The 11,041-nt window shown below is 45.9% G+C and overlaps 1 protein-coding gene across 3 annotated transcripts in view; it reads right to left on the bottom strand.

Moving 5' to 3' along the window:
- The window catches only part of usf1 (upstream transcription factor 1), a 17,793-nt gene extending 9,530 nt beyond the window's left edge, over positions 1–8,263 (bottom strand). Inside the window, exons 1-5 of one of the 3 annotated variants that reach the window (XM_085429156.1) lie at positions 8,034–8,263; positions 7,304–7,365; positions 7,144–7,193; positions 6,220–6,332; positions 5,890–6,003 (exon numbers count right to left, since the gene is read on the bottom strand). In XM_085429156.1, coding sequence (XP_085285282.1) covers positions 5,890–6,003; positions 6,220–6,332; positions 7,144–7,193; positions 7,304–7,311 — 285 coding nt within the window. In that variant the 5' untranslated portion in view covers positions 7,312–7,365; positions 8,034–8,263. Of the gene's footprint in view, positions 1–5,889; positions 6,004–6,219; positions 6,333–7,143; positions 7,194–7,303; positions 7,984–8,033 lie in introns of those variants that run through there. The other 2 variants (XM_085429157.1, XM_085429155.1) reach the window with 2 other exon arrangements.
- Between the last annotated feature and the right edge of the window lie 2,778 nt (positions 8,264–11,041).

Genomic DNA, 11,041 nt, shown 5'->3' with positions numbered 1-11,041 from the left:
AGAGCTCGAGAGGATGTGGAGGGTGAAGGTAACGGTGGTCCCCGTAGTAATCGGAGCACTAGGTGCGGTGACTCCCAAGCTAGGCGGTTGGCTCCAGCAGATCCCGGGAACAACATCGGAGATCTCTGTCCAGAAGAGCGCAGTCCTGGGAACAGCTAAGATACTGCGCAGGACCCTCAAGCTCCCAGGCCTCTGGTAGAGGACCCGAGCTTGAAGGATAAACCGCCCGCAGGGGCGTGCTGGGTGTTTTTATATATATATATATATATATATATATATATATATATATACACACACACACACACCTATAAATACAGAGACAATAATAAATAAATTATATGAAGGGGATAAATAGAATAAATAGGAATAAAAATAAAAATACAAGTGAATTGCACATTTCAAGTATTGAGGTAACCAGAAAGTTGCCGGTTCGATCCCCAGCTCTGTCTGTCTTGGTTGTTGTGTCCTTGGGCAAGACACTTCACCTACTGGTGTTGGCCAGAGGGGCGGATGGCGCTGGGGATAAATGCAATCCATTATTATTATTAAAGCCTGCAGCCATAAAGTGACCGAGTGCTGCAAATGCTTCAGTTCTCCCCTGTCTGCCTCTGGAGCAGAGCAAGTTAATGTTTTCTGACTTAAGACAGGGAGATGAAAACTAAATACCTTTTTGGAAAAATGTTTAAATAAGTCAGAAATGTTCTGGGAGGCAACTTGTTTTTTTTTTTTTTTAAACTAAATGTAAAAGTGTATGAAGGGAGTTTAGAGATTTATATTTTAACATGCAGAATGTGTTTGCATGTTTAACCACCTTTGGAAATACTAGAACGTAGAGCTGGGCGATAGAACGATAACAACATGTATTGCGAAATAACTTTTTCTCGATAGAAAAATTAAACTATTGCGATAGACCTCACCGCTCGTCCTCTTAAAAAGAAAAAAAAGAAAAAAAAAAAGAACAGCCAATCCAAATTAAGTAGCGCAGAGCCTGTTCCAACTACAGGGGGATCACACTCCTCAGCCTCCCTGGGAAAGTCTATGCCAGGGTGCTGGAAAGGAGAGTTCGTCCGCTAGTCGAACCTCGGATACAGGAGGAACAATGCGGTTTTCGTCCTGGTCGCGGAACACTGGACCAGCTCTTTATCCTCTCCAGGATACTTGAGGGTGCATGGGAGTTTGCCCAACCAGTCTACATGTGTTTTGTGGACTTGGAGAAGGCATTCGACCGTGTCCCTCGAGGTGTCCTGTGGGAGGTGTTGCGGGAGTATGGGGTGTCTGGCCCATTGCTACGGGCCATTCGATCCCTATACAACCGTTGCAAGAGCTTGGTTCGCATTGCCGGCAATAAGTCGGACTCGTTCCCGGTGGGTGATGGGCTCCGCCAGGGCTGTCCTTTGTCTCCGGTTCTGTTCATAATTTTTATGGACAGGATTTCTAGGCGCAGCCAAGTGGCGGAGGGCTTTCACTTTGGTGGCCTCAGAATCTCATCTCTGATTTTTGCAGATGATGTGGTTCTGTTGGCTTCATCGGGTGAGGGCCTCCAGCTCGCACTGGAGCAGTTCGCAGCCGAGTGTGAAGCAGCGGGAATGAGGATCAGCACCTCCAAATCTGAGGCCATGGTTCTCAGCCGGAAAAGGGTGGAGTGCCCACTCCGGGTCGGGGATGAGTTCCTGCCCCAAGTGGAGGAGTTCAAGTATCTCGGGGTCTTGTTTGCGAGTGATGGGAGAAGGGAGCCGGAGATCGACAGACGGATTGGGGCTGCAGCTGCAGTAATGCGGACGCTGCACCGGTCCGTCGTGGTGAAGAGGGAGCTGAGTGTAAAAGCGAAGCTCTCAATTTACCGGTCGATCTACGTCCCTACCCTCACCTATGGCCACGAGCTGTGGGTAGTGACCGAAAGAACGAGATCGCGGATACAAGCGGCAGAAATGAGCTTCCTCCGAAGGGTGGCTGGCCTCTCCCTTAGAGATAGGGTGAGAAGTTCGGCCATCCGGGAGGGGCTCAGAGTAGAGCCGCTGCTGCTCCACATCGAAAGGAGCCAGCTGAGGTGGTTCGGGCATCTGACAAGGATGTCCCCTGGGCGCCTCCTGGGTGAGGTGTTCTGGGCATGTCCCACCGGGAGGAGGCCCCGGGGCAGACCCAGGACACGCTGGAGAGATTATATCTCTCGGCTGGCCTGGGAACGCCTTTGTATTCCCCCGGATAAGCTGGAGGAGGTGGCTGGGGAGATGGAGGTCTGGGCCTCTTTGCTTAGGCTGCTGCCCCCGCGACCCGGCCCCGGACAAAGCGGATGAAGATGGATGGATGGATGGATGGATGAGAGCCGAACCAATCACAGCCGCAGCGGCACGTCACGTGATGTGACTTGTTACGTACAGCACACGTGCCAAGCCGCACATGTGTCTTTGTTTGGGAAGCAGCCAGCCGCCGTGCCGCCCGGGTAATGGAAGAAATGAGTGCGTCGACTAGAGAAACATCAACCGAGAGCGTGACCGAAGGTTACCGAAGAGAAAACAGATGATGGTTCCAACGCCGGAGAGATTGTCGAACGGAAGAGCCATAGAAGTTCTGTAGTGTGAAGGTATTTCTGCTATTTCAAGTCTGACAAAAAACAGAGTAGCTGCACTGTAATTGTGCCGAAAGCAAGTCTGGAAATACAATAAAGCGGTGCAGCTCAGTCTCTGACTGGAAGCGCTGATTCGTCATTCGGCTTTTGTCAGACTAAAGTAACTGTTAAAACTGTTTGAAAAGCTCAGCTATACAACAAGGAGAGATTGAGAATTTCCTTTTAGTTCTCAGTTTATTTGATATTGACAAAAGTTAGTCAGTTTTGTCTGTTCTTCTGTAAAACAAACTAAGATTTATGTTTAGAATTAATATTTTGTTTGTAAGTGGAATTGACAATTTAGTCTGTTTCGTTTGTTCTGTTTTGAAACTTAAACGCTTTAGCGGCTGCCTTTTGTGTAGTTTGCAATATTTGCCTTTATTTATCTGAAAAAGTCTCATGTTCCTTAAGTACATCTACCCTGTTGAACTTATTATGGGAAATAAATATTTAAATAAAAACAAGCTGCTGATTATTTCACATTTTACTTGTGAGCAACGGCACATTTAAATCTTACAAATATAGTTATTTGGCTTATATCGTGATAGATATCGTTATCGCCTGAAATGAAAAAAACATATCGTGACATGAAGAAATCTTATATCGCCCAGCTCTACTAGAACGGTATTCTTATTCAGTTGGCTGTCAGTGTGTTTTGTTTTGTTTTTTGCCTGTCCCGTTTGGCTCTTTTGCCATCAGAATTGTTGTCTAAAGGCAAAGAAAGATGCCCAACGGATTTACTTTACCAAATTGACCATCCCAGCCTTGCCGTAATGGTCTATTTGATTCACCTTTTATTGTTTATTTTATAAATTTTTTATTTTCACTTGCTAGATATGGGACAGACTTGAATGAGGAAAAGAAAAGGGAGAAAGGAAGAGGGAAAGAAAAACAGCGGGGAAGAGGCACAAAAAAAAAAATCCATCTATCAATCACCTGGATCACCTGTTAAGAAAGAAAAAAGAAAACAAGCAGAAGAAAACGAGAGCAATACAATGAACAACATCACGATGATCTATGGGAATATGACAGTAAATACTAAAAATTGAACATTATTGTGCAGCACGTAAGATCGACAGAACACAGTGTGCTTTGAGGTAGGAGCCAAAAAGGGTGTAGTTTGTGGGTGTGATCACCCGTGTGTACACCTGTGAGCATGGACGCGCTTGTTTTTAAAAGGTTCCTTCATGTAATGATCTGCTAGAGGGTGTGGGGGGGCCACAGCCCCGTCCTCCAGGGCATGAAGCAGGTATGGAGGAGATCAAAACTCCAGACATCCAGAGGCCCCCAGAACACAAGAGACCAAGGAAGACCAACAGAGGGGCAGCCGCGCCACTGTCCCAGAAAGAGCTGAGGAGAGTCCCAGATGAGGGCTCACTCAGCAGCCACGGAGCAGAAGCCAGGGGGAGTTGCAGTGACGCGCCCGTGAGCTCCGCCGGCAGCCAGCCGTGCCTGAGTGACCGAGCCCCAGGCCGAGAGGCCGGGGGCACCCCACCTCCGAAGTGGCCCGAGCGAGCCCCAGGCTCCAGGCCCCGATAAGCGGCCACCAAGGAGTGAGCCGGTGGGTACCTGGACGCCCATCCCCGGACACAAAGAACCACCAACGCACCGATGTCTGAGGGAGTCCGCCACCGGCAGGGGAAGTGGTGGTAGGGGGAGATAGGCCTCCAAACCTTGGAGGGCCTGAGATGTCCCCAGAGAGGTGACGTATGATACCCAACCTGACATATAGACACAGACATACAGGCACACACAGATACAAACATCCATTCCCTCCCTCATGCTCTCATATACACTTACTCCACACTCAACCAACGTGGAGACAGACATAAAGAGACGCTGTACACACGATCACACTCCCCAAGCGTACTCTACGAACCGGGTCTAGGTACCCTTGCCCCTGGAGGGGGGAACTGCACCCAGACCCAGGTGGTGTGACCCTTTTCCCTGGGGTGGAGAGAAGCAGACCGCCCCAACTCCGCAGCAGCAGGGAGACCCCACATTCCAGACCCCAGTCGGAGGGCCAACTCCTCCTCCTGGCCCCCCCGCTCCAGCAGGTCGCAGAGAATGGGGGTGGGAGAAGACTCCAAACCTCCCTCCACCCGCTCATTGTAGTGTTGATGCATGTGTGTTCTAAGGTGCATTTAAAACCCAGGAGGGCATGGAGCTACCTGCCAGAGAGCAGCAGGTAAGCGCATAGTCCCTCCTGCTAGCCCTCAATGTCTACGTGTATTTAACCTTGAGAGGTGGGCAACGACGCCAGGGGTGAGGTGTTTAGCTTCGTCCGTCAGATACACAACAAAGCACTATTTTTGGTGGAGCATGCTAGCGGGCCGTTGTTATTACCGTGTTTTTTTTGGAAAATACGGGGCACTTAAAATCAATCCTTTGATTTCTCTGAAAGTCGACAGCGCCCCTTATAATCCCGTGTGCCTTATGTATGACCTCTGGTTGTGTTTACTGACCTCGAAACGATTTTATGTGCACGGCGCTCGAAAATCTGTCAAATGTTTCAGTACGACTTTGCTAAGCTACGAAGCCGCACCGCTTGATAGATTGTCGGAGCATTGCGGCTATCGTAGGCGGAGCCTCGCGGAGTGATACGTACTGTGCTTCAACATAATATTACCGTACTGTGTGTGTTTAACCTCTTTTTAAGTTTTGTGCATATTATACATGGTTATGCTGAGGATATGTCGGCCAGTTTACACTGAAATGCCTTTTGGTTAAACTGTCAGCGAGGAATTTGCACTGTTACATTTTTATATAACTTTAATGCACATAAAAAACAGCTGCTTGTTTAAGTGAAAATACATTGATGTTTTTTTTGCACTAATAAAGTTGAGGAGTTGTAAAGTATTTTGTCTAGTGTCAATTATATCGTTATCGCAAATTTTCAAATGTATATCGTGATAAATATTTTTGGTCATATCGCCCTGCTCTAATGCTCAGTACTCTACACTGGCTAGATATCGAGCCAGCTGGCCACATGGCTGTGTAACTCATCATAAACACCCACTCCAAAAACACATGGCACAACACAGAAGAGCCACCTCGACCGGACGAGACTCAGCTGTACATCTGCATCTAAAGGTCAAAGGTCACTCTGTTGAGGATGCCAGCGTTCACATTTTGGACAGAGAAGACAGATGGTTTGAAAGAGAACTGTAAGAAGCCATCCATGTGCAGTGTGAAGGACCATCCTTGAACAGAGGCAATGGTTTACGACACCTTTTTCTTCCAACCTCCTAAGATTACAGTTAGCTGTCAGTTATTGTTGGCACCTGTGTGACAGTCTGAGTGGTTGCGGGGAAACCGGCGACCAGGCTGACCGCTGCAGCTCCGTCTGTCTGACCCTCCAACTGGCCATCTGCCACCTGGATCACTCTGTAGGTCACCTGCAACACAACACATTACACTGAGTGCTTGATGTCTCATTACCTCTGAGATGACAGGTAAACCTCAGGAGAACACTCCAATCTACCTGAACTTCTAAGCTGGAACCTGTGCATTTGTGCTTAGGTGAACTACATTCAAATTAGAAGTGTCAGAAAACAAACAGGCAAACAGTGACAGAATGAAAGAAAGTCCTTCCTCTCAGCACTCTGTCCTACCTGTCCACCCGCTCCTTCTGTCTTGAACAGATATTTGATGGGTTGGTCAGTAAAGGTGGCAGCAGACTGAATAGTAGCAATAGCTGCTGGATCCTCAGCGGTAGCTACGGACCCTGAAGAAGCAAACGTATAAAATGTAAGACAGCCCTAGAACCATCAGAAATAAGTCTGAGGACACAGCAGCAGTTTAAAAAGACTGAAACTGTGTTACTTATGATTTGGCTGTCCCACACAACCAGATATGCTCTGGAAGATTACAAAACTGCAAAGACTTAAAGGAAATGTTATAGTAACAACACAATCATGTCGCTCCAGGTCAGCTGAAGTCACTCCTTTATTAATCCATTATTAGTGTCATCCCTCTTTGTCTTTCAGTGTATCCTGGAATCACCCTTATTTAAGATAAACTACACAGCTACAATCACATGGAATTCAGGTTAACCAGCTAGCTAAATATTAAGCTTCTCCACAAATCTGTGTGTAAAAAAGGAAACTCAATTCCTTCACCTCCTCCAACCTAAAAGCTCCTTGTATCCATAGCCATGTGCCAGCAGTGAAAATACGTGTGTGCCTGCCTGTTTGATCGGCTCTTAATGAATAATGAAGCAGTTTCACTTAATAACTGCTGGTGAGGACGAGATATCTAGCCAGCTGGCCACATAGCTGTGTAACTCATCATAACTGTCAAAATGAAAGCTCGGTCTGCTTTCAGTTGGGAGATACTGACTGTATCTTTGTCAGCAGCAGGACAAAGGAGACTCCAAGTCCCATCAACTCAACTGTACTCTCAGGCAGAACCGGCCGAGTCTGCATCGGACTGTTTAAAGTACATAGAAGTACCACGGCAGTCCGTTAGTACAGTGTTAATAGGAAACTTTAAAGGCAGTGACACACACACACACACACACAGCTTTTTTTCTTTACCTTCCTCGTTGACGGTAACAGTGCCGTCTTGTTCAGGGCTTTTCTGCTGACTTCGCACGTTGGAAACAGAGGATACATAAATTAGCTCATTCCCCTGTTAAATACAAGTCCTTGACTTTGTCGTAACTGCAACAATGGCGCATTTAAACGCCCCACTCACCTCTTCATTGCTCGGGAAGCTCTTGGACGAGGAGACCGCCTTCACTCGCTCCCACAGCCAGACTGAAACAAGTTCATGAGTTTGACAAAGACGTGGGACAAACTTTGCTCACGACTATAAAATATCGTGTGTCGATATGGTGTCGTTTGAGCGAACACACGCTTAAAGCGGGAGATTGCAGCTAAAACGACATTAGAAAAACGTTGGCGGTAGCTAGCAGTTAATGCCGAAGGAGCAGAAACCGTGCGAACGTCACGGTCTGTGCGCAGGAAACGAGCAGATGTCGCCTTCAAAGTTAAAGCATCAACACTGGTGGCAGCAAACAAGGCAAGTCACTGAAGTGTTCAACGTCGGTGTCTGTTGTAGTCAGTGTTACCTTTAACACTATAGCACGTTATATCTAGCTTATATTTGTATTTTACTGCTATGACTGAGAGAAGTTTCGACGTGTGCGCCAAATCAGCGCTTTTAATTTGACAGTTCTGGCGGAAATCTAATGTCTCGTTGCGACTCGACGAGGATCCTGTCTTTTCTGTTACATTACCGTACGGCCCCAGCGGTTTTTGCAGATGTTTAACAAAGCACTCCTCTTCCTGCTGCCTCGGTGAAAACAGTGTCTGCCCTCGCTAATAAAGACGACGTTTTTATAAAAAACATTCTAATGTCCAAATTATGCGCTTAGTTCTAAATGATGGCCAAGATATTCCAGACTGAACAAAGATCTACTTACACAGTGGTCCCTCCTCCGATATTTGTCAACAGAGCTGTTTCAGCTTTACGCATGCGCCACAGGAGATCAAGTCGGCTGCTTCCAGATCAGTAACAGCAACAATATACAAATAACTACACTTCCGTTAAAAATGAGTCTATGTTACACAACTTCCAAATATATACTTGCGTCACTATTCAGAGTAAATTGGTACATTTGACTGCATTCACGAAAGAGGACCTCACGGAAGCCCTAACGCGTACCAGCTTGACACAGGTAACCTGAAAGTGTGTGCTCTGCGGCCAGGAGGGTTCACTGTTCAGCTCGGATGTCCAGAGCGTGTGGAGGCGTCTGTGGGGTGTCCCTCGGTCACTTCAGTGTTGCCTTTATCTTTCAATGACTTCACTACATCCGCAGAGGGTCAACATTCAAAATAAACAATGACAGAAATCAACATGGGTCTCCAGTATTCTGGCGGAAATGCCGTTTTAGTTGCAATAAAAATGCATTATTATTATTATTATTATTGTAGTTATTACTCGATGTAATACTAAGCGTGATGCATTATGAACGTGTTCAAACGAAAAAAAATATGAGTGCTCGGGCCAGGCGAGGTAAAAGCGCTAGACAGCGCCCGTGGTTCGAACCCTCTGACGAAGGCTGGAAGAGCTTTTGGATGCTGAGAAGTAACCACTGAGCTAAACTAACGCGGAGGTAGCAGCGGGGAAAGAGCCCTTTAAAGCCGTCTGTCCTGTCGTGTCATATCTGACCGACTTACAACTTAAAACACTCATAAATATCCGATTGCCTGAAGGCCTTATGATATCTTCCACACTATGCACTTGAAAAGGCGATGATCACCTCTTTTATTGAGTGTTTTAATCAACCTTGTGTTCAATCAATCTGTGGTGTTCCCGGTGAAAAATGTTTGTTATGCTAACTTAAGAGCTGCTAAAACAGACCGGTCAATTGTGACCGGGAACACTAGTTAAGCTTAAGGAATCACTTCCTCCTCCACTGTGAGTGGAAGAAAAATAGATGTAAAACACTGGACAGCGCCCGTGGTTCGATCCCTCTGACGAGAGTAAAGCGGTTCAAAGGTGCTGAGAAGTAACCACTGAGCTAAACCAGCGCGGGTGTGCCTGCAGGTAAAGTGCCTTCTAAAGGCTTCTGCCTCCGTGGCGAAGTCGCCAGCTTACAGCGCCACACTGCTTTCAGTGAAAGTTGTGGTGTTTAATGTCGGCGTGGAGGAACAACGAACAGAAAAGAAATCCCAACAAAACCCCAGAGATTCGAAAAAGCGCCTTTTGGAACAGAAGAAGCTGTTCTCAGCACTCCACTCCATTAAAGAAGGGATCGCCAGCTACTGCCCTGCAGCTTTCAGACGCATCCCTACTCCCACACAGCTGAATCACATCTTCAGCATGCCATCAAAGGCCTCGTAACCGGCTATTCATTTGATTCAGGTGTGTTGGAACAAGGATGCATCTAAACGCTGCAGGTCAGTAGGTCTCGAGGACTGGCGAAAGAAATAAAGAAAAGGAAAGAAGCACCGGACACGTCACTGTTACATCCCTAACCCTCCAAAAGCCTTTTTGTAGATGGAGCGGGTAGTAAACAGGATACTTGCTCTTTTGATGAAAAAAACCTACACAAATAAAAACGTTTTCTCCCGTTGGCTTCAAATAATAATAATATTAAAAAAACGTAACGTCCACGTCTCATAGACCTTGATACTTCACGTGGTTATTGTCATCACCTAGTGGTCAAATTATGATATTACAACATGACCTTTTTCTTTTTCTTTTTTTTTAAAGACATCTGATCAATTTTCCACAGATTTATTTGATATGTAATAAATCTACTCATGGCAGTCATCTTAGGTCACTGCAGATGAAACAAGGCCCTTTTTTTTGTGGTTCCTGTTTGGCTCGCGATATAAAATGTGCATTTATGCTAAAATCAAAGCACAAGCCGTGCTGCTCCTCACAGGTTTCAGATAAGTATGAGCACTGACCTTGGGTAGCGTCTTATCTCCTGCTCGAACACAGACAAACACAAGAAAGCTCACAACTCTGTTGACCACAGACATGGTAAATGGCCTGTATTTGTATAGCGCTTTACATCGCTACACTTTAGCCCTGTGAAGCTGGAGAGCAAGAGCCGGATCATTTTGACTGTGTGACAGAACCAGCAGGTCCCATCCTGCCTTCCACAGGACATACTTAAATCTACAGTCACAATCCAGTAGTTACTTATGTTTCCAGCCCCCTCCCCCCAGTGTTTTGCAGAACATGCCTTTCTTTTCTAGATTTATTTTTTAAGTCAATTCAGGGTTACACAGAGAAACACTTCTGCATGGCAGTCATGCTGTAAAGGCAAAGGCTAAGAGTAATTACCTACTAACAATCAACAATCTGGCTTAGAGGAATTTACCAAGAAAAATCAAACGTCAGTTTCTGTACTACACAAAGGTAAGAATTAGACTCAGTGCTTTCATGAAAGGTTGCAAGAAGCCCAGAGAACAGTGAATATCATGACCCACAGTGAAAGCTGGAACACTGTGTAATAAAACAGAATCCCACATAGCCATATTATATTCAGTGCAGCAATTATCCTCTCGTCTTTTAACAACAGTCCATAAGAGACTTCTGGAAGTTTATTTATGACGTATTGCTGGCATCAAATTTAAAATATGCAAATTTCCTGCTATAGTATGATGTCTCAGTTTAAACATCTGGTGTATATTTTATGCTGTACTGTAAATAAAATATGGGTTTCTAAGATTTGCTGATCATTGCATTGTTTTTATTTCCATTTTGCACAGTGTCCCAATATCTTTGGAGCTCACAGAAGGACAAAAATACAGCTTCGCCCACTCAGTGAACTCATTTTCCTTCCTATCAGATCTTTATGACGCTGAGCTTCCCTATCCTCACATCTATGTTTTCCCACAAACTCTTAATGCTGGAAAACTAAGGTGCTTTTGAATACTGTGTTGCGATGTGCAGCAGGAGCTGGTTTCAATG

The sequence above is a fragment of the Rhamphochromis longiceps genome, linkage group LG14 (assembly GCF_057381845.1).
Source record: "Rhamphochromis longiceps isolate RC_006_pf linkage group LG14, R_longiceps_female_GT1.1, whole genome shotgun sequence".
Taxonomy (NCBI): Eukaryota; Metazoa; Chordata; class Actinopteri; order Cichliformes; family Cichlidae; genus Rhamphochromis; species Rhamphochromis longiceps.
The sequence above is the reverse complement of the archived record's forward strand: the minus strand, read 5'-3'. Positions and strand labels throughout refer to the sequence as shown.